General features: G+C 47.9%; 2 protein-coding genes and 1 pseudogene across 2 annotated transcripts; 1 reads left to right on the forward strand and 2 right to left on the reverse strand.

Annotated features, from left to right (window-relative positions):
* Window position 1: 1 nt before the first annotated feature.
* Window positions 2-1,104, forward strand: LOC101773141 (annotated as a pseudogene).
* Window positions 1,105-4,559: 3,455 nt separating this feature from the next.
* Window positions 4,560-9,578, reverse strand: LOC101779090 (E3 ubiquitin-protein ligase RFI2). The gene is made up of 6 exons (XM_004968657.2): window positions 9,164-9,578; window positions 7,780-7,961; window positions 7,221-7,270; window positions 6,677-6,705; window positions 6,188-6,581; window positions 4,560-5,260 (listed from the first exon to the last, which is right to left on the reverse strand). The coding sequence occupies exons 1-6, from the start codon at window positions 9,402-9,404 to the stop codon at window positions 4,777-4,779; spliced, it is 1,380 nt and encodes a 459-aa protein (XP_004968714.1). The 5' UTR covers window positions 9,405-9,578; the 3' UTR covers window positions 4,560-4,776.
* A 13,157-nt stretch (window positions 9,579-22,735) lies between these two features.
* On the reverse strand, window positions 22,736-23,056 carry LOC101773548 (mitogen-activated protein kinase kinase 5-like). The gene has a single exon (XM_014805203.1). It carries the CDS (start codon window positions 23,054-23,056, stop codon window positions 22,736-22,738), a length of 321 nt encoding a protein of 106 aa, XP_014660689.1.
* Between the last annotated feature and the right edge of the window lie 901 nt (window positions 23,057-23,957).

Below are 23,957 nucleotides of genomic sequence, written 5' to 3' on the forward strand. Positions count from 1 at the left end.
GCTCGCCGTCTGCGACCCCCTCTCCCGCCGCTACGCCCTGCTCCCGCCCATCCCGGAGGACCTCGCCGCGATCGTCGACGGCGTGCTCAACGTCTTCGGCGGTCGGCGCGCGTGCGAGCCTTTCCTCGCCCTCGCCGAGGCCTGCTATGACGACCCCGACGCGGCACCGCCCTTCACCGTGTTCTGGTCGGCCCGATGCCAGTGGAAGGTCGCCGCCTTCGCCTTCTCCTCGAGCGACGGGCGGTGGCGCGCGCTCCCGTCGCCGGACTGCTTCATCTGGCGCCGGCACAGGTCACCGTTCGGCTGCCCGATGCACACCGTCTGGAACCGGCGGCACTACGCGCACGACCGCTTCTACTGGGTGGACTGCCTCACCAATCGGTGGCTCATGCTCGACACGCGTGCTATGGAGCTCGCCCTCTCCATCATCCCCTTGCCGACCGGCTACTGGAGGAGCACGTTGCCGTCGTTGAGGCCCCCGACGGGTACGTCGGCGTGTTCGCGCAAGACTTCCACCACCCCGGCGGCAAAGCCGATCTCCACTACTACACGATCGTGCAGGACGCCGACGGGCCGTGGTGGTGGCTGGAGAACACGATCCCGCTGTCGTGGCTGGTGGCGTACCACCGACCGTTCTGCCTCCGGGGCACGGCCAACCGCCAACGGGTGCTTAATCCTCGAGGTCAGCGAGGAGAAGCCGGCGTTCATGGCGAGCTACCGTGTCAGGGACGCCGAACTGTTCAAAATCGACGTCAAAAGCTTCCAGCTGGAGAAAAGATCCTCGATTCCTAAAGAAATCGAAAAGATCTGCCAGGCACAGTGCGCCGGGTAGTGTTGCTGGCAGTACTTCGGCTTCCCGCCATCGCTGTTCGTGCCCACTGTATGAGCAGCATGGTGATATCGCTGAACAAAATTATGTTCCAGCTGGCTGCTCATAGAGTTAGAGCCTTGAGTTTGTCTGGCATATATATAATAATGATACAAGCAACAATTTGTACTGATCCAGTCTGTTCACAATCCCAATGCATACATACAGATACATCTTACAGGTACAAAGCAAAACAACAATCTCAACATTATTCAGCTGTACAAACCCCACAAGCAGGGGTAAACATTACCCAAAACTTATAGGTTACAGTCACATCCATGTCACTTGCTGTTTATTAAGTTCCTCTTGCATACTCTGTCTCATTGCCATGGATTCTTATTTCCACCAGTACTGCAGCGATGAACAGCTCCTAGCTTGCTGTTTATTAAGATCCTTTTGTATACTCTGTCCCATTGCCATGGCCTCTTACTTCCACCGGTACCATACCAGTGCGCTAATACAGCATCGCACCTTACACACAAACGATGGCAACTTGTAAGAGGCAAAAGGAACCACGAAGAGAGACCGAGCCGGGTGCTCCTAGATTGCTCTGTGTTTCTATATCTTCCACACCATGTTCATCGTTCTCTTTGTTCTCTTAAAGGACCGCTCGAGGTCAGCTAACCACAAGATTTACCACAGCCTAACAAAGGAGGAGGATGACCCAGTGCCTCGAAAAGCCGGTCCAGGGTCTGCTGAGGATGGTTCATTGATACCAGAACTATTTCCATATGATGATGCATTCGAGCTCACCAAGTCTGTTACAGCAGGTGCAAAACTCTCCACAAACATGCCACAAGATATTAAAGTCTCGCCAGAAGGCATGTTGATGTACGAAACTGTACAATCCTGAAGATCTACGCAAATGAGTCTGTTTTGGTTGCCAAAGAAGATCTAGGTGCTTATGAGAAGGTGGACATGCTAGAAACAATACTGGGATTTTTTACCAAGCTTGAAGAAAACGGGATTGCAATTGGCCAAGAGCCCTCTCAGTTGCTTGTTGTGTGGTTCTGAAGGCTTGGTGTAGTTCATGAAGTCGAACAGGTTCTTAAGGAGCTCTTAGAAGACATGAAGACCAAGCAAACAGTTGCAGTATCGGTGGAACAGAGGTTATATAGCACTATGACACATGAATCGGGAATAAGAAGATAATTATTTTAGAGAGGGTAAATACCCGTAGCAACGCACGGGCAATTCTACTAGTTGAAGTAAAGAGGGCACCGATGAATCATAAACAGCGGGTACAAGAGTCAAAAGGTTAGGAAGATCAGTGCAGGCCCATCAATAAAGACGTTCCCAGATGCCATACTAGTTGCAGGAGGCAAGTATATATTCTACATTTCTACAGAGAATAGAATGATCAGGTAGACTGATCTCTACAGTGTGGCATTGACAGTCAAAGACAGGCAATGCATATTCAATCTCGATACTAGATTTGCATGATCAACTAGTGTTTGATGGATACTAGGTTAAAAAAAGAATACAGCAGAGCAGAGCAAACCGCTACCACTCAAAGTGGGCATAGCATGGGATTTTGCGACAATCAGAGCTCATGGGTTCTGCTGAAAGATTCAATTTTGAGGTAAAGTGGGCATGCTACTCAAAATCCGAAATTTTGGGGAAAACTGAACGATGAGATCAGAGATTCAGAGCCCACGGAGCTGCAATCGCATGAATAGTATCAAGAGCACGATTCTACTAGCCCAATAAGTGCTCCATTCCATGCCAGAAAGTATGGAGAGCATATAGTCTGCTTCCGGTCCGGCCTGAGTGAGTTCACATATGCCACGAAAACAAAAAAAAACATACGTATACCCCAAAATCCAAATCAAGAACCACTCGCAGGTGCGGGACGGCGTACGGCAGCTGTGGCGGCGTCGTCGAAGGAGAGGTTATGCCGGGAGGCGGAGCTTGATCATCTCGACCCCCTCCATGGGGCTCTAGCTGCTAGGGCCTGTCCTGGGGGTGGAGAGGCCGAGGCGTTGGGCCTTGGAGGGCGCGGGCGGCGGTTGGAAGAGCTGGAGGAGGGTGTTGGCCGGCTGCGGGGACGGGGTCGCCGGGGTGGAGGCCGAGGCGGAGGCGGCGGACGTCGGGGTGGTCTTGTCGGAGGCGGAGGCGCGGAGGTGCTCGTCGAGCTCGTCGCGGTCGGAGGCGCAGAGCTCGATGCGTGTGGGCTCGCGGCGCAGCATCGTGTGCGCCTCGGGTCCGCCACGTCAGGAAGGGAGAGGGCCGCGAGGCGAGGTGATACAATTTGTAGACAAATGGAACATCGGTTGGACTGGGCCTGACCAGACGTATCGTGTCGGCCCATGACGGGCCCATGGGTAATCGGGGCGATTCAGATTTCAGGCTCGGTTTTCTAGTAGTTGAAAATACACGCCACCAAGCGGGACAGCAAGAATGGGAACTTGGTTAATCGTGTTGGTATATAAGAAGTATATAATGTAAGAAAGTCTATGTAGATCAAATTGATGCGTTGGTTGGATGCCATAGTTTTTCCACATTTTGCGGCGTTTGATTTGGCTAGGTTTGCATTAGTTGTCAGTTGGACTTGCGGTATGCCATAAGTTTGTCGAGTAGTATATACAGAAGAATGGCTTGACAGAGGTAAAAATGAAGACACCACCAAACTGCACTTATTTTGAATAAAGTATCAACTATCAAAAGACACACTTCCTTGCTAGCCTGCTAGATTAAGTAATCATACAACTACATTTTTTTTTTGTTTCTGTTGTGTGCGCTCCGGGGGAGACCAGGGTCTTCAATTCTTCATTGTGTATTCTTGCGAAAAATTGTACGAAAGAGTGACAAAGTGCAAATTTATGATATATAAACCCAATGGAAACATGCTTTTATAAATGGAAGCATGCGCACTTTTGTGATAAATGTATCAAAAGAAGTGTAGTTTCGACCCAAAATAAGCATCTTTTTTTTAAAAAAAATGGAGAGAAGCTTTGTAAATGTACCAGAAAAAGTATAGTTTTGAACAATCCCCACACAAAAGAAAAAATGCTTCACACACGCAAAAACATGTTTTTGGAAATGGAAACAAGTGTCCTTTTGTGAAATTTTCTAGACAATAAACCGGATGATAGCCAGTCAAACACTCTTTTAAGCTCTACCCTTGTGTCAGGAACCTTGTCTATGTTGAGCTGGGCTATTGGATGGATTGGGTTATCGCATGGGCGGTATTGGCAAGTCCACAACTTGGTTGGATAGGAATACAAGAAGGGGGACGACGCCACAGGGAGGAGACATCAATCAGTCAGAATCAGAAACTTATCCCTCCTCTGTTCCTGTTCTTCCTCCTCGCAACTGCTCTTTCTTCCCCTGTACTCTGTTCTTCTTCCTCCGGTTATCCCTGATGAATCTCTAGTCTAATTCCTTTCCCTTGCTTTGCTACCTATCCCAACTCTATCTTCCTCACACTTGTACGAGCTACTACTGTATGCTATATGTGTTGTTCCTGTTGGATTAAGCAAGGGGTTGCTAACACCTTGAGACCTTGAACTTTTTATTCTCATCCAGCCAAGGTGGGGGCTCAATGGTCCAGACACCCTAACGTCCTTGAGGGAATGGAGCTACGCAGCAAATACTAGGCATAACAAGGAAGCCAAATGATAACTTGCTCCGTTCACATCAAAACGAACTAATCGGCACGATGCAGCAAGCATATCATAAAATGCAACTCTTTGAAAAGCCTCAACCTGACTGGGAAATATGTACTTCATCAAATCGCATAAACCCAAGTCGAAAATGTTTTCACCTTGGGTCATTTTCTTCAGCATCCTACATATTATCTCAAGGTTTACCATCCGACCGGACTTTCTTACAACAGTGTTTCTGCTTCTTACAACCAACAGGGTTTCCAGGTCTGTACTATTAACTTAGGCCTTGCCATCGCTGAGTTACATCCGAGGGATGTGCATTGAACGGAATGGCGAGTTGTCTATCGATCTATTTTCCTGTGGTGGCAACCTAGAAGCGCCACCAATCCACTGCCCAGGCAGCCTCCTTGAGGCAGATGCAGGCTCTGGTGGGCCATGAGGGTGCTGTTGTTGTGAAGAGCTCCACCAGGTACCTTCATTATTCACGGACACCAGCGGGTAAGGAGCGAGGCGGTCCCTCTCCCAGGCGTAGAACTGGTTTCCTCTGCCATCCTCAGTCTCCATTGTACTAGGGCCCGATGAAGCCGGTGGGAACAGGCAAAAAGAGGTGTTATCCGGAGGTGCCACAGCAGACCCGCCAGCTCCCAATGGATGCATGCCTCCTGATCGCTGTGACCCAGCAAATAAGCTAGAACTCTGCTGGAGTTGATCATTTATGTTGCCATGTGCTCTTACGAATTGTGGTGCCATTGGAGGAACACTTGGGATCCTAGGTGTTCCAGACCTGCAACAAACCAAGAATATGTCTGGCCATCAAGATATCTAAGACTGTTGTATATGAAAGCAGGCATACTAAACCATGTGTGTTCATGACTACTTTGTTATACAGCTGATGGAACTGATGAAGCACCAAGATGAAACAATGCTATCATCTAAAAATAAATTTGAAGGAAACCATGGCATGCCTGGAACCCTAATTTCCAGTTCTGGATACCAGTAGTATCAGTGTCTTACCGTCATTACTCAAACTGGAATGCCAGCATAACACCAAGATAAACCAACAGGCTGAAACAGATAGATAATGTATTGGTCCGAACAAAACCATATACATACCCATACTTAGTTATAGCTACAAATGGACATAGCCATCCAATCAGATAGAAATCTAACTAAGTACACATAACTCCTATGATTATGTACTCCCATATGTCAAAAGAAGCATGTATACTCCTTATGTGATAAATAGGTACAAAAATTATTGGAGACTACAATTTGGTTAGTAGACCAAATCAGGTCTAGTGTCAAGAAAGAATCCTCATGCCTTAATTTGAACAATTGCTGTCTTGTGCATTCTGCCCATGAACGGCATTCACAATCATCATTTTTCTAGACATTTCTCTAAGAACAGATTAACAATGCAATCGTACCTAAATTACTCCCACAAATCAGCAAAAGGCCTGCACATATTTCATAATCCACAGTGCACGTGTGCAAAACATAGCAACTCACAAGAACCATGAATCCACATTTCTGCCTAATTGGTGAAGGTAATTTTACAGAACTAGGTCATGTCAGCCAGAACATCATAAAGCATTGAAGGTCGTCAAATGTGCAATTTTATGCATTTTCTGCAAACACAGGTGGCGTGCTATTTTTAATTATGGAAAACACAGTTAGCTAATAACAGGATGAGAAATGAAAACGATCTTACCCGCTTCCATAAAATGAGGGGAGAGATCCTCGTTGTTGGCTATCATTATCAACCCCTGCAACCCTCATTACCCCCACAGGGAGTACTGGCTGCTCAGCTACACCATTATTGTTGTTGGATTGAGGATAGGAGTGCGGCATGTGTGCCCACGGGTTATGATGGAAATCAATGGGATGTACTGTCTGCACTGATCGGCCATCTGATGGTCCGGCCAGAGGGTTCCAGTGATCATGATATGCCGTGCCATCCACTGTTCTCTCAGCTACATGGGAGCTTGATGGTGCTGGTGGCGGCACGGGTTGTAAGTAAGCGAGATATGGACCTGGATGAGCTGTGCCAGGTACAGGTACAGCCACATGCTCAGAGTTGAAGTTTGGACCCATGAAATCATTAACTGCATTTTCAATATTCGAACACTTTAAACCTCGACAAATGTGATTACACAAATGGAACATCAGTAATTGTCACTAATGTAAATAAAAAACTTACAAGTAGCTGGCGCTGCGGCCTCTAATTCTCTGTTAGAAGAGGAAACATTAACATGAGTCAATAGAATTAAAAGCTAATAAAACTGTAAACTATCATACAAAAAACTTAAAACAAAAGGCGGTAAATTCTAAAGCAAAGAGGCACCATTGCAGCTCTACAGTCTCCCAGCATCGAAGGTATAAACAAGCACAGAGAACTAAGCACTAGCACACTGACTAATATCACAGCAGAGACATATATTTACATATCAATATGATTGGTGAAAAGTGACATGAGGAAGTGCTTGTTGTTAAGGCTTTGGTGCTCTTCGTTATAGTCTATTCAAAGTTCTAAAACAGTGGTAAGTAAGCATTCCAACAACTGATGGCACAATACAGTTCCAAAGGCTGCAGTAACTTTCTAGAAGCAGGTATGTAAAGGATAACAGCTGTAGTGATGTAGTTATAAACATCCACTAATGTTCACAAGTAAATACTCTCAACCATGCATTTAAAGGGGAAATTGGACATAGCAACAAGTAGAAATTTTGGAGGGCAGAACATACTCAAACAACGCAGGTAAGCGGCCAATAGGACACCACTGGATGCGAAGTGGCTGCATAAACAGTAAAATAGTAACATAAAAATTAAGCAAGTAACCTGATTGTAAAATAGTAACATAAAAAATGATATTTAGAGTGTAATGCAAAATAACTGTAACTGTAGCCAGTAACGCCTGCTTTACTATTGTTTACCCAACCTCATAATGACTTTGCAATATTTCATTTATTGCAAATATTGGTTTCTGCTATGCTCTAAGCTAGGCTTTCCGGTCCCAATAAAGAAAACCCACAAAAAATATACTTCCAACATTTGAAATTTTTGTTTCGCTAGGACAAGCCTTTGACCAATAATTACTCTATCAGTACCTAGTTTTTGTGACACAAAATTGACATCATTACATTCGTATCCAAACATACTTTCTAAAGAGTGTACTTTTGTATCAAATAAACGAATTATTGATAGAGTAATTGTTGGTCAAAGGCCTGTCCTAATGAAACAAAACACACCTTGTAAATAAAACAGAGTATGCAAAAATTAATTCAGAAGCTTTGACTCCCTTACCACAAAGGTAGCCATATCTGATTGAGCGACATCATAAGGGCCTTCATCATAGCCCCATTCATCATTGTTTGCATCCTGTGATGATCGCGGACCATTTGCATAAAGCCAATTCCCCATCTCAGTTTTGCGACAATTGGGGCATTGCATAATTCCTTTGGCATTAAATGCTGAACCAATGCAATCTGATGAAACAAAAGGATACAAAAAATAGACTAAATTAAGTGCTATATACACGCAAAAAATTATTACGTAAAATAAACACTTTCAATTTCAGTTATAACAGTATTATGGATTCAAAAGGATACTAAGCAAACAACAGCATGTTTCACCTTGAATATGAAAAAGGATTCCTTACATCTACTTTATATAACAGTTTACTAGTAATCACAAAAGATGACAGAATGATTGATCAAAGGTGCAAAGGTATGGACAGAATGTATCAGTATCACAGGCATTGCTAGCAGAACTAGTTAGCAGTGCTATCAGTTAATGATTTTGCCTCCTGTCTTAACTGTTTGTGATGAATATCCTTTGTTATCTACTAATCAGCTTATTGATAGAAAAGTTTTTCAGTCATTCATCCCAAAGCAATGTCCTCTAAGGTGTGCAATATCCTCTAAGGTGTGCATTACCTAGTAACTAGTATATGTCCTAACAACATGGCCATTATTAGGCTTCGACAATAACAGTGTGATATGGGGTATCCTTGGCACTAACATTTTGAGGTTATAAATACAATGGATTTCTTTTTTTGCAAAGGCACATAGCAAATTCAGGAAAGAAAGAAACTGAACAAACATATCTCAAGACAAATTAGACCAAATTGGCACAGTAAATCTAGTTAACATACCCAATTCCAAATTCCTTCCTGCCAATTTCAAAGAACTCCAAGCCATAGAAATAAAATGGCCTCAACCCTTAATAGTTTTTCTAAAACTTCTACAAGGTCACATCACACCAAAACGAAATGGCAGATTCATTTTTTCCCAATTCTAGTCCCACTAACAGATTTTGACCAAAGAGCATGCACCTACCACGTCCAACCATAATTTTGCAGCATATGATACTGCTATATAAACTCCACAGCAGAACCCAAAGACGACCAACAATTTTAAACCTCAGACATGCAGTTTTCATCAAAACCAGTCATTAGGATTGTAATTGTGGTAAAGATTATCACACGTGCTCATTCAGATCATCTTCCAAGATGATATCCATTCCCAAATTCCAATTTTTCCCAATTCTAGCCCCACTAACAGAACCCCAAAATTGACCCACCACAAGAATTCAAGAAGCAGCCTCCCTACGCCGCCTCCCACCTCGCCAACACACGGGGCACAATCAAGAAACGAGCGTGAGATTTCGAGGCAGCGAAGCCGCTCACCGAGGTGGAATTCGTGGCCGCACTGCAACCTCGCGGTGGACCTCTCCTCGCCGCCGGCGACCACTGCGTCGAGGCAGATCGAGCACGACACCACCGCCGCATCCTTCTCGTCCCCGCCCTCGCCCCCTCCGCCCTCCCTCACCTGCTCCTCCTCCGCCACCTGCTCCCCCTCCCCTCCGCCTCCTCCTCCCTCGGCCACGACAGCCGTCTCCTCCTCATCCTCCTGGGCGCCAGCGCCCATCACGGAAGCGCTCGCCGCGTTCCCCACCACTGCGACGCAGAAGAAGCTCCGATCTCGGTCGTGCGCGCGCGCGCGCTCGTGGCCCTCGCCCGGCTCGCTCGATGCCACCAACGAGCTCCTCGTGCTATGCCTCCCTCTCTGCCTCTATCGGTTTTGCGTCCACCAGAAATCAGAAGACGGGGGAGGGGAATAAATGGAAGGGAATTGCGGTTTTCTGCAGGGGGCGCCTGGGAAGTGTGATAATTCCAAAAGCGGCTTCAGCCATGTGGTTTTGCCCTTACTTCTTTTGTCTACCATGGTAGAACATTGTAATTCTATTTGAAATGTAAATTTGTTTTGTTAGTTATCTACTTCCTCCATTCCAAATTGTATGCATTTCAAAGTTCATTGATTTTGTTATTCATCTACATATACATTATGTCTAGGTGCATAGTAAAGACTATAAATCTAGAAATGCTAAAACGACCTACTCCCTCCAAATCGTAATTAGAAGTCGTTTTAGACAGCATTGTGCATACCAAGGAGTGATTAATTAGGAGGAAGTTTTCCTTATTTGCCCTTATTAAATAGGCCTGCGAGTGTCTCATTTATAGCATTACTTCGTAGTCCGAGTGGTAAGCTTTCTGCCGCCCAAGGCTAGAGGTGCAGCGTTCGAACCCTCAGCCGCGCTATTTTTTTTTACATGTACGTGTGGATTTTGCATGAGGAATTTGAATGGCGCTGTGCACGCTCGCTGCATGCGCTCGCGTTTAGGCCGTTAGAGCGTGTGTAGGATCAAGGAGTTCGTTTGTTTCGCTTGGGCGCGTTTAGGCGTGATATTTTCGTTCTTTTGGTGCTCACCGCTCAGCAGTCTTTTGGTTCGAGTGCCTGCAGTATTAAAACGCCTCGTTGCTAGCTCTTGTTGTTCACTTGTTCATCTAGGCATGGCTTAGCCTCTTCTTTTCTACTCCTTCCACAGCAAACCGTACGATGCAATGGCTGATGTCTTCCATGGTTTTGATCTGAACGTGCGTATAGAGGAAGATGACGACGGTAATCTCCCCTTCAATCTCAACGATCCTGTACTGGAGGACCAAAACAACAATGGTAATGTGCTGATTCTTACTCATTTTTTATATTCCTCAGTTTGATTTGTACTGGAGGACCAAAACAACAACGGCAATCTTCCTCAGTTTGATTTGTACTGGTTGATTTAGATTTTCTACAAAATTTGCCCGGTAAGGTTTACAAATGAGTTTTTTTTTTCTTATAGCTAGAACATGCTGTGTCCAAGTAGTAACTATTGCATGAATGTTCTTGTTTTTTTTCTCTATAATTACAACTTGCCGTGGCCAAGCATAACAATAAACGTGCTTGTTTTTACCCTATAGCTAGAACATGCCATCTGTAAGCTGCATGATTGTGCTTGTTTTTTTGCTATAAATAGAACATGCTGTGGAGAACATTGTGGACAAAATGCTGCCGGAACTAATGTTTGTTTTCTTTTAACAGAACATGCTGTGGAGAACCCTACCGTGGAAGAACAAGTTCAACGACCCCACCGAAGGAAAGAAATGTCTGAACACCTCCGAAAACAAGTTTATCAAGCTTTGTTGGCTAGGAGCAACAATGGGAAACTAGGCAAGAATGACACTGCAGCTGTTGCGAAGAATTTGGGCTTAATATTCAGTCAGTTCACAGGGTATGGCGGAGAGGTAAAATACAACTTGCAAACTCAGTTCCGGATGTGGTTTCTAGTCTAAAGAAGGGTAGAGTATGCCGTAAGCACATCCCTGTTGATTTAGAAGCATTGAGAAATATTCCTCTAAAACAAAGAATAACTATAGATGATGTGTGCACCGTACTAAATATGAGCAAATGGCAGATTCAAAAGTATTTGAAAAAAGGTTACCTTAGGCGCCATTCTAGTAGCATCAAGCCATATCTCACTGAAGCTAACAAGAGGTCTAGGTTACAATGGTGTGTTGACATGGTTAATAGGGAGTTGCCTGATGATCCAAGGTTTAAGGAGTTGTATGACTTTGTGTTCATTGATGAGAAATGGTTCTACCTATGTTAAAAATCTGAAAGATATTATTTGCTACCCGAAGAAGATGATCCCCATCGGACTTGTAAGAACAAGAACTACATCCCTAGGCTCATGTTCTTGTGTGTTTGCGCTCGACCAAGGTTTAGGGATGGGAATTGTATTTTTGATGGTAGGATTGGATGTTTCCCTCTTGTTCGTTATGAACCGGCTATGAGAGGCAATGAGAGAACTGGCCGTGTTCGTGGAGACTTGGTTATGAAGCCCATTACATCGATCACAAGAGACGTGATTAGAGATTTCATGATCAACCAAGTGTTGCCGGCCATTAGAGCGAAATGGCCAAGAGAATACTCGACAATATTCATCCAACAGGATAATGCACCCTCTCATTTCAAATTGGATGATTCGGATTTTTGTGAGGCCGCTAAGCTAGGAGGATTCGATATTCTCCTAATTTGTAAACTACCAAACTCTCCGGATTTCAACATTCTTAACTTGGGGTTTTTTCGAGCTATACAAGCAATTCAATATAAGAATAATGCAAAAACAATAGAAGCACTTGTTCCAGCCGTGCAACAGGTAATTTGATCAAATTGTTCACACATACTCAATATCTTTTTCAACAACAAATTTTCTCATTCATTCATTTCTTGCACAATTCTTTTGTAGGCATTTTTGGAGTACTCGCCACACCTTGCAAACCGGATGTTTCTAACACTACAAGGTGTCTTGATGGAAGCTATGAAAGTGAAAGGTTGCAACAAATTCAAGATACCTCACATGAAAAAAGAGACACCAGAAAGAGAAGATCGGCTGCCATCTTGTATCCCTTGTGATCCATCATTGCTACATGAAGCCGAGGCTACTATTGCTGCATGAAAAAATTTGATTGATGCTATAATTACTAGTAGAGGCATTCTTGTAATAGTTTAGCATTATTTATCTAGAACATGCTTCTTATCGATGCTTTGGCGTCGTCTTTTGTCGGCAGCAAGCCCTTGTAATGCTCCATGAAAAGCTTGCAGTCCACCTTGATGCGGCCGAGCATGGCATCGATGGAGTAGTCCGTGTGGACGAGACCACAGCTAGGGCATGGATAGAACCGCGAGTGCGCACGGTTCCATGCTTCGCGATCCTCATGGACGAGACCACAGCGACCGCATACAAACACCCCCGGCGGCAAGGAATCCGGCACCACTTCCATGGAGTCCAGCAACTCCGGCGTGATGGAATCCGGCAGCATCTGCGACTCCAGCACCACCTCGTCCGACTCCTGCGAGTCTAGTGCCACGCCATCCGTGGGGACCAGCACGTTGCCCTCATCTGGCTCCTAAGAATCCAGCGCGACGGACAGCAGCAAGTCGACGACATCCTCCGCGGCGACATCCTTCGACTCCGGCCCGATGTCCTCTGCGGCGAGCACCTCCGACTCCGGCCCGACGCCGTCCGCGGCGGTCAGCACCCGCGCGCCGCCGGTCTTCATAGAGACGAAACGAATCGAACAGGCAGCAAGCATGCTGTGGGCGGTTTGCGTGGAACATGCAGCAACCGAACAGTCCGTGATTAATGATGAGGACATGCTGTGGGCGGTTTGCGTGGAACATGCAGCAACCGAATAGTCCGCGATTAATGACACCATGCGAACGGCCGGCGCGCTTGACTAGACAGGGGTAATCGTGTCCAAAATCACCCTCATTATTGTGAACGACTTCTTTTGCCGCAACCGGCCTGGCCTCCAGAACGACTTCTAATTAGGATACGGAGGGAGTACAATTAGAACGGAGGAAGTAGTATGGAAATTGCATGTTTTAGAGAAACACCAATCTGTAGACACATATTGTAAAGATTAATAGACTTACACACGAGTCACTAACTAATCGATCCTGCAAGAATCGTTAACAAAATGATGAAGTGGTGCAGATACGATAGCTCAAGATCCATCGATAGTAACTTAAGATTTGTTGAGGCATCAATGAGGTGCCGAGGATAAGGTAGCTCAAGATCTGTCGACAGTAGCCAAAAACCCATGGATGCAGCAATAAGGTGGCGATGATATTGTTGTTTGCACACATGCTAGTTTTCGGATGGGATATCCTATTGGTTGGTTGAGACTTGGAATTCAGCTAGATTGTGAAACAATGGACAAGGTGGAACGGATTCGAACACGGTGTTAACAGGTACAAGGTGGAAATTGGCGGTGCAGGATATTGGCGATGATGCTGAAAGCTGAGAAAAGTAAACCATTGAGGTGGGGAATTGCACACTTTGCAAGGTGTAAGAAAAGAAGCAAGGTTTCGAGGGATAAAGAAGCCACCGGCTGTGGCTTTTTATAGCTATCGTTGCTCGTCGGCTATATGCTCAAAATTTAATGCAAGTTGGTAGGTGAAGATAGAGGCTGCCGATCAATACCGATCATATATAGAGCCTAGTTACCTCGATGACGTATAGTTTATAGCATTCGTGTAACATTACCACTTATTGGTGGTTGTATTCGAAGGATTGGTAAATGCTAAAAATAAACTAACACAGTTGCACATTGCAAATATGTTTCCGTATTAAAAAGATAGCAAAGTTCCAGCCCCAAAATATTTTGAACTTTTTTCAGTAAAAAAAACTGGCATAAAAGTGATGCATGCCTAGGCAAGTCTGGTAATCAATAAATAATATTTATACATCCCAAGCCATTTTAATATAAAAAAGAGAGAGAATTACTCTTTCAATTTTCCTTGCTTCCCGTGTGTTCTGATATTATTTCAAAATCTCGGGGGCTATATGTAAAATCAAAAATCTTCTGTGCAACAATAGACCGGAGCTATTAATGCCATCACACAGAACGCAACGCAGACCACCCACCGGAGCAGATCCCGCCCGTCCACCCCGCATCCAACGCCCGGAGCCACACTCCCGGCCGCCTGAAGTCACCGCGCCTGGCGTCATTCGCAGGCCAAGCCGAGTGCTGAGCGCACCGGCGGCCAGGCCAGCCAACACGCGGGGCCCACGCCTACACCTGTCTGACACGCGGGGTCCGGGGCGCTAACACCTGTATGACATGCGGGGCCCGTGGCGCAACACCTGGATGACACGGCCGGGTGTCCAGGCGCGGGCGCGGAGGCGGTGTGGATTGGTTTCGTTTGACCGGAGGCCCGGGCTGCACGGGATGGGGGTCCCCACTCCCCACCACGGCTGACGCAGGGTCGCAGGCTGGCTGCCGCTCTGCTCCTGCTCATGGGCGCAGGCAGTTCCACTTTCCCAACTTTAACATTATGTAAAAAGAAAATTCTTCATCATATTAAACTTGTGGTATATGCATGGAATACTAAATGTAGACGAAATTAAAAACTAATTACATAGTTTTATTGTATTAAACATAATTAGTCAATATTTGGATAATAATTCACAAATACAAAGAAATACTATCGTTACGCATTTAGGCTAGTCTCAGTGCAAGATTTCATCGCACTGTTTCCAAGGATGCCACATCATCCCATGAGGTGTATTCTCATGAATGAAATAGAGAGTCCCAGTGCATAGTTTCATTTCACGATTTCATAGGATGACCATGACATTTAATTGTGATTGGATATGGTTAGATGAAATGAAACTCTATAGCCCCTAATGCAAGTTTCATAGTCTTGGAAACAGTGTATACACAGTTTCATCCTGATGAAACTCCTTCCCTCTCTCACTTCATAATTATCATGCTATGTCATCACATATGCTGATGTGTCACTGTATTTAATGTGCACGAAACCTCTATGAAACCCCACTGAAATTAGCCTTATGATAAAATACAAATTTTGTGTCTTTGGAACTAGACAAGGCCTCTGCTCGGCGCCTCGGTCCGCGCTCCGGTCTTTGGAAACTGGATGCCGTCAGGTTCTCAGGTGACGCCGGGGTCTGGTCTGGGTACGGCCACTGGATGGGACTCGCGTCAACTCGTGCGTCAGTGAGCCTGGTCCGTACCAGGGGCCTGCGCCTCGGAAAACCCGCCTCCAGTTGTTCATTGACTCCGGAAAGCAAAGCTGGTCGGGTAAAATTTTGCTACAAGACACCTCCTCGCTGCTGGACATCCGATCTATTAAAGTAATAATTTTCTAGAGCAGAGGAGAGAGATAAACTGATGCGTGATGCGGTGGTGGCCATCAATCGAGCGCCTGAACAATCTCCAGTTATTTTCTAAGGTCTTGTTTACTTCACCCCAACCCCAACTTTAGCACTATGCAAAAAGAAGATTCCCCATCACGTCAAACTTGCGGTACATACATGGAGTACTAAATGTAGATGAAATTAAAAACTAATTGCACAGTTTTGTTGTACTTTGCGAGACGAATCTTTTAAGCCTAATTAGTCAATGTTTAGATAATAATTCACAAATACAAACGAAACGCTACAGTGTGCTACAGTACCAGCACAGTAATTTGGCACCTCCTAATTTGGCCAACAAGGCCTAAGATTTGTTGTTCGATTCGTGGAAGTGACTAGCCAAGGAGCAGGGACAGCAGCGGACGAGAAACACGACGAAGATGGAAAAAACTAACGTGTGCACCCCACTTTAGGCGGGCAAAATTGACATTTCGCAGCCTTCCTCTCTCCTTCAAAGTTGTAAATGGATATTTTATTCGGTTTGGTGCCTACCGGCAAATAGACATAAAGGAGTGGTGTCCATGAGCAAATGCAATATTAAACGATGTCCGCGGGCAAATGCCGCGTTTCTACAATGTTCGGGAGCAAAATTACCCCACCGACGCTCCGAAGAGAGCTTGGGTCCGCGGCGCGGTTTCTAGTAGTCGCCTTGGTGTACATTTTCGTGGCACAGTTATTAAATGTGAGAATTTGGTAACTGTGCCTACTAGGTTTTATGGTGATGAAACTCTTCTCACACATGATGAAACTCTTTCTCCTCTCTTCTCATAATGACCTTGATACGTCAATAAAATTACTAATGTGACATGTTATTTAATGATCATAAAATTTTTGATGAAACCTTCACTTGACCTAATGCGGCACATCTTGTGCAGTTTCCCCTCTCCTCGCTGCAAAATGTCCAAAGCGGTCGGAGTTGTTTGACCTTCAAACCCATGCGAGGAAATTTGCTTTCTAGTTTCCGGAGTACTCCCTCCGGTTTTTATTAGGTGTCGTATTTAGTATTAGAAAAACGACGGGAAAAGATGTCGTATATCTGTCCAGTCTTCGTAACGCTTTGGTGGGGGAGAGCATGCAATTAAGCAAGCTGCATGTACGCCTCGATCCCGCGGAGATTTTAGGCGGCGTTTGGTTTCAGGGATAGATACTAATTAGAAGTATTAAGGGTCTGTTTAGGAGCACTCTATTTCAGAAAAACCAGTTCCACACTTTTCCAGCTCCACTCCATCAACTCCAGAAAAATATGGAGCTGCTGCACGTGTTTGGCTGGTGGCAGTGTACCCTTTGTGAACGGATCCACATGTATGTCTCTTCTCTTTCCTCCCCTTCTCTTCCTCTGCTCGCGCTCGAAACATGAAACTTCAAAGACCTCCCCTTTTCTTCCTCTACTCGCTCTCGAAACTTGAAACTTCAAAGATCTTGTAAATCTTGTTCAATGCTTCTTGAATCAAAAACCATTTCTCCATGTGCAAAAGAAAAATAACTTCTCCAGTTCAAAATTCTTGAAATTCCATCAAAATTCAGTAGTAGAACTAGCTAGTTTTGCTCAACAAAGTATGCCGTCTTGCTAGGCGTATGTGCAGAAACAGCACACATGTAGCTACATCACGCTCGATATTCCTCAGCTCCAGTCTCCAGATCAGAAGAGTACACTACACCCACGACTGAGGCAGGCACTGACCCCCTGCGCACTTACTTGAGACAAAACTTACAGACTTGCATTATGACGACGCCTGGAGTGAACTGAATCTGAACCTGAACTGAATGGGCTGCACTTGCATGAGCATGGGTTGCCAACTCGCCATGGATGGCAGCAGGATGGGCGGCCGGCCGCTCAGCTCAAAGGAGATGCAGCGCCGTGCAGCAGGTCAGAGAAAGGGACCTTGGACGGAGATGACAACACAGGGGAACTTCCAATGCATGTTGGGATCGGATGGGGCGGGCGTGGAAGCAAATGCAGCGCAGCGAGCCAGTCTGCGCCGCCTGCTGCTACCCTGCTTCTCCGGTGAGCGACCTCGGTACCTGCGTGTCGCTCTCCCTCGCCACCGACGAGCGGTCCGACGCGGCATCGGAGTCGTCGGTCGCGGGGTGGCAGTGCCGCGGCCGGTTGGGGCGGCGTGGCCCTGCAGGGGGCAGGGAACCGGGTCGGCGCAGCCCTGCATGGGGCAAGGGCGGTGCAACGACGCGGCCATGCTAGAGGGGGCGGCGCGATGGCGCGCGGGAGGTAGGGGACGGTGCGAGGAAGAAGATGAGTCTGCGTGAGTCTCAGCAACGTAGAAACGAGGTAAGTTGTGTAACTTCACGAGGAAATCTGAAAAGGAGTTTTTAAAGTACCTCTTAATGTATTCGAAAAAAACGTGGATCTACTCCTATTTCACATTTTTTCTGGAGCTGGAGTTGCTGGAGCTAGACGCATTTGGCTGCAAAATTTTTAGAATTGGTGAAGGGGAGTAATTTTTCCTAGAGTGGAGTGCTTCCAAACAGACCTAAATATAGATTAATTACAAAGTCAATTGCATAAATGAAGACTAATTCGCAAGAAGAATCATCTAAGCTTTATTAATTCATAATTAACACATATTTACTGTAGCCCGTATGGTCAAATCATGGATTAATTAGACTTAATAGATTTGTCTCGCGAATTAATCTTCATTTTATTCAATTAATTTTATAATTAATCTATATTTAATAGTATCTAAATATTCGATGTGACTTAATTCTAGGAAACGAACACAACCTCAGGCCCTGTTTGCCACGGCTCCACTCCTAAACTCCAGCAACTCCATCAAAAAATTCAGTAAAACACCCAAACTCCAAAACTCCATGGAGTTGCCAACTCCATGGAGCTGCAGTGCAAATGGAGGCGGAGTTTTGGAGCACCTCTTTTGCTGCTCCAGAAACCTCTCTTTTGAACCTCCTCGTGGAGTTGGTGGATAATTACCCACCAATACCACTGGTTATGAAAAAAAATGTTTTGTTCTATTCTACTTGTTCCCCGTCCCGCGCCTCCCTCCGTTCTCACGACAGTAGGGTGCCGTTCGGGTTTTGGCCACCGCCGGTCGCCCCCGCCGCCGGCCGCCGGCCGCAGACCAAGCTGCCCTGCCACCAGTCGCCGCCCAGCACCGCGCCTAGCGCCGTCGTCAAGGCCAGTCGCCGCCCAGCCCCGCCGCCCAGCCCGCCGCCTACCCCACCGCCCATTGCCGCCCAGCCCGCCGCCCAGCTCGCCGCCCGTCTTGCCCCGACTGGAAAAACTATCCAGGGGAAGAAGAAGAAGATGGGATAGAGAGGATGACAAGTGGGACCTTAATTGGAGGGGCAACAATGGCAATCCACACTGAAATCGATCTTTTTTGGAGCTGAGAGCATCCATCTAGCCAAACACCCCATTTTAGTTCTGGAGTTTTGGAGCGGAGCTGGCTCCATGTAGAGTTCTGGAGTGGAGCAGCTCCACCTGAAGTTGGAGCTATGCCAAACAGGACCTTAATTGGCATGCAGCGGTGGAGTACCGGATCGGAGTACCTCTACATGTGATTTGCATGCTCGCCGAACACAGCAAACTAACGATGGCAGACTGCATGCGAGGGACTCAGGGACAAGCCGATGCGCATGTTAATCGCCGGAGAGTGGTTACCGAGAATTATTAAGTCGCGGAGAGAACATTACGCGGTGTTTAACCACCTCCTTGGTCTGTGCACCGGAGGCTAATACGGCATCTAAAAAATCCGGAGGGAGTAACATGTAATTCAGTATAGAATTTTGCAGCTCAATGTGATATACGACAGGATACACTTCTACTTCACCGAAATGCCATCTTTCATGCGACACACCCGTGAAAACTAAGAATAGCAAAGGAACGGATTCGGATCGGGTGGAGTGTCTGGGCACCCAAAACCAAAACCCGAACCTAAAACCTGAATCCGCCCCGAATACCGATTCAGGTGAAAATCCATCCCCAAAACCGAAACCCGCGAATCCTCAAAACTCGACGGATTAACCGAAACACACCCTCAACACACCCACGCACACAGGCACGAGTTGGCAGCGCATGGCCGGCCGTGGCCTTGGCCGGCAACGGGGAATGGCGAGGTGCAGCGGCGTAGGAGGCAAAAGGGCAGCTTGCCGAGGCAGGGGAGATCACCAGCAAAGGGGCCGGCGGTAAGGAGGAAGCGGCGCAGCAGGGTCTTCGGGCGACAGCGGACCGACGGATAGAGGCCGGCACGGCGATGGAGAGCAGCCGGTGATAGGCACAGGAGCACCGAGGCTTCACCACAACCCCGTTTTGGCGGCTTGTTGGGACGAGGAGGCCGGGGAGGTGGTGTTCGGCGGCGGCGCTCGAGCTTGGGCCGGTGGCAATGGCAGCTGTGGGATCTGACATCTCCGACGCCAAAAGCTACGGCGGCGGACAAGGAGTGGTCGAGGGGGAAGAGGAGGGGGTCAGGAAGCTGTGGGAGGCGGCCATTTGAAGATGGTGGAGCGAAGGCCGAGAATTTGGCCAGTGGAGTGGCGGAGTGGAGGCGTCGGGCGGACTGGAGGTTGGGTGGGGTTGTTTCGGAGCTCGATGGAGCTCCATGGGTGAATTTAAGAATCCGCCCCTGTTGGGGGGAAATATTAACGACCTCCTTATGCCCCTTAAACACAGGTCATAAGGCCCCGGGCCCACCTGCGGCGACAGTGACCTCCGCCGACTTGGCATGGACAGGGGGCATTCCACTTCGCCTCGCCCGACCCATGGTCCTAGGGTCGGATATGCCCGACCCCTCGCCGCAAGGCTCCGCCTTGCTTGACCCATGGTCCTAGGGTCGGATACTCCCGACCCCTCGCCGCAAGGTTCCGCCTCGCCCGACCCCGAGTGCAGGGGGTCGGACGCATCCGGGCCCACAAGATAGGGATCCGCCTTGCCTGAGGACGGGCGCAGACCAGCGGACGAGGGCGCAGATCTTGTGGGCCCCCACCGACCTCGCCATAAATGTGATGCGGCTCTGGCGCGCAGAAAGGCGCCCGCGCTCCTCGACGTGACTCGCCACAGTATTTGGGCGGTACATTGTAGCCACGACCGCACAGGCTACAACAGCACCGTCCTAGTCCGCGGCCTCCCTTGTTCGCCGTAGGGCACTCAATACCCGCGCCCCCTGGCACTGGAGGGAGCACCGCCCGGTTTCACGCTCAGTCCGGCGGCAGAGACATGACGGCCGCGCCTCCCGGTCAGCACGCAGGGCTACAGGGGTCGGCTGTCCTCCAGGACGTGCACAACTGCTTCTCCGGGACATCATCATCATTACGCATGGCCACAACAGTTGGACGCCACACACATCTCGCACGCTTGGCAACAACGGTTGACCGGAGGGTCGTCGACAGGGCCAATGACAGCCGCCCCCCTCCGGCGGCCATGCTGCCGGGAGACAAAGACCGGAGGGGAAGGCGGCGACCTAGGGACTCGGTCCTTCCCCCTGTGCTTGACTTCACCTGTTTATCTCTTTTACTTCTCCTAGCTCCTGGCTCAACTGTAACTCTCGCCTCTTCCTTGCGCTATAAAAGGAAGACCGGGGGAACCGAGCAGGGGACGACTCTCAAGCCAACTGAACTCGCACCCTCTCCTCACGAGTATCAGTGCACACCCACAGAGACTTGGGACTAGCTTCCCTCTCTCGCCCGTTTCAAACCCCGCATGAGTAACACGAGCAACCGATCACACTGGACGTAGGGTTATTTTTGCTCGAACTAGTATAACCCCCATGTCCTCTCACGCAACCATCCGAGCCTTACGCGCATAAAACAAATTTACTTGCCGTAGTCTTGATCCGCTATTCTTGACAACGACAACCCCAAACCCGCAAATCCGTGGACGAAAACTAGGAATCAAAACTGAAACCCGCAGATCCGAAACGCACGGATATCCGCCTCGCCCCGAACTTGATCCGCTGCCATACTTAGTGAAAACTAATATGAACGGAAATACGACTGAAACTAACGGGAACCGGTAACAAATCGGGATCACGATTATATGTTAAAGCTGTTGACCTGCTATGCTGCAATGCTGGTATCGCTGCCTACTACAATGCTGCATGGTTGGCTGGTTGCTGGGCGCTAGCTTGTGGCTTGCTGCTGCTTTGCAAGGCGCAAGCACGAGCACGAAAGTACCTGCAAATACGAGCGGATACCCTTTCTTCTCCCATCCGGATCATGAACAGTCATGTCCCGTTCCCGTCTTGTTACCGGTCAAAAGCGGTATACGGGATGGAACTGTACGGGATTTATCCCATCCATTTTCAACCTGCCCACGCATCACCTATTTATTAATTGGCGCCAATCTTCTTCCCTACAAGTAGTCCTGTTCATGGTCCGGTTTTAACGGTTTCCAATTTGTTTCCGGCCCAAGCTAACAAAACGCGCTGGTTCGGTGCAACATGGTTTTAGAGACAATTCTGTATCTGACACCAGAAAAACTGCTAGTTTCTTTCTTGACCCTCAAAAAATTTTAGTTCCCTAGTTGACACCTAGTTCAACTTTCGTTCCTTATACGACACTCTGTTGGATTTTCCATCCAGTAACCGTTAAATGCCCTGCGAAAAGATGATTTTGCCCCCTGTGAGCTCCACCACCCTTCTCCCACCCCTCCTCCCGTTCTCCCTCTTCTGCTCCACACCGCACGCGCCTCCCCTGTTCCTACTCCTACTCCTACTCCTACCTACAGCATCTCCACGATGAGTACTGGGCGCACCTCGAGCCCGTCCTCATCTTGGCCGCCGACACTAGCATGCCACCCAAGGCCGTCAAACTCCGCTGCGCCCTCTGCTCCGCCATCTTCTCCGCCTCCAACCCGTCCAGGACTACCTCCGAGCACCTCAAGCGTGGCACCTGCCCCAACTTCGCCACGCCATCGCCGGGGCCCATCACCGCCTCAGGCTCGCATCAGTCGCCCACACCCACGCCCGCGCAGCACCACCAGCTCGTGCTGCCATCCAACTCCACCGCCTCCTCCCCTATCCCCATCTCCTACATTGCGCCTCATCGCCGCACCACCAGCACCGCCACCACTCCGGCAGCCGCAAGTGCCACTCCATGCCTCCCGCCTACACGCCTGTGGACCCCGCCAGCACCTCGTCGTCATCAACCCATCCTCGGCCTACTCCCCCGCGCTGCCGGCGCCCCCGCCACCGTACTAGTCGATGCTCGTGCTCTCCGGCGGCAAGGAGGACCTTGGCGTACTCGCCATGCTTGAGAACAGCGTAAAGCGCCTCAAGTCCTTCTGCAGGCACGTGATGACGAACCCAAGCAGCTCCGCCGCCGCCGTCGGGCTCTCGAGCACTAACGGTGGCTCCCTGTCGTAGATCGCGAGCCTCAGCTTCTCGAACGGCAACCCACCTGGGGCTAGAAAAGAGCACCGTCCCAAGAAGAGCTCCAGGATTGTGACGCCAAAGCCCCAGACATCGGCGACGTCCTCGCGGGTGTCGGGCTTGAACCGCTCGGGGCTCAGGTACATGGGTGTGGCGGAACCGCCCAACTTAAACTAGTTTAAGTGCGCCTAATCGCTGTCAGAACAGTAATTATCTGAAACACACTTAAAACAGTATAAGTCCGGTAGTCCGTCGAGTGTCTCTAGGACTCCTCGAAACATCCACGACGTGATCCATAGCCATACATCAGGATCACTTCCACGATGGGAAGGTATCAACAAATATTACATTTTTACATACATATCGATGTGCGAATTGTTACAAACCATAGTTTGAAATAAACTTAACAATGCAGGTTAGGGCAGTTCTAAGAGTTGAAAACATAAACAAGTCCATAAAATAATTAAACAGCTAAGTTTTATTCTAGGGTATTGTGAGACTCGTAAAATACCCTAGTTCTTCGGGGCTTCTCCCTTAGTGGGCTCCTACTGAGTTTCTGAAACAACAACGAAGGATCCCCTGAGTACGAGGGTACTCAGCAAGACTGACCCGAGTAACCAATATAGATAGTTTTCCAAAATTGAATGATAGATGTTTAGTGTACTGGCTGACTCGCATTTTTGCGGAAAGGCTTACTATAAGTGGAACCTTAACTTATCTAACCAGTCTAGATGAATAAAATATTTTGAGCACTCAGTGGAACTAAGTCATACATCATATTCATTCCGAAAAAAACCATTATATTCAACTGGATTACACTACGATGCTTAACGGTGATCAAGTGCATTCATATCCGAGAATTGCGGTGATCCGGACCGATTTACATACTGCAGGAGATACCCGACCACCAGCCATGTACAACTGTCCGGGTCGCACATAACGACCTTTCGATTTGCCGTACCCAAAGATTGGGAATATGACTACCCAAACCCAGGGACGCACCCCCACATGGGACCTCACATCTGGCCTAGTCTCCATGTGAGTTTC

The sequence above is a fragment of the Setaria italica genome, chromosome V (genome assembly GCF_000263155.2).
Source record: "Setaria italica strain Yugu1 chromosome V, Setaria_italica_v2.0, whole genome shotgun sequence".
Classification (NCBI taxonomy): domain Eukaryota; kingdom Viridiplantae; phylum Streptophyta; class Magnoliopsida; order Poales; family Poaceae; genus Setaria; species Setaria italica.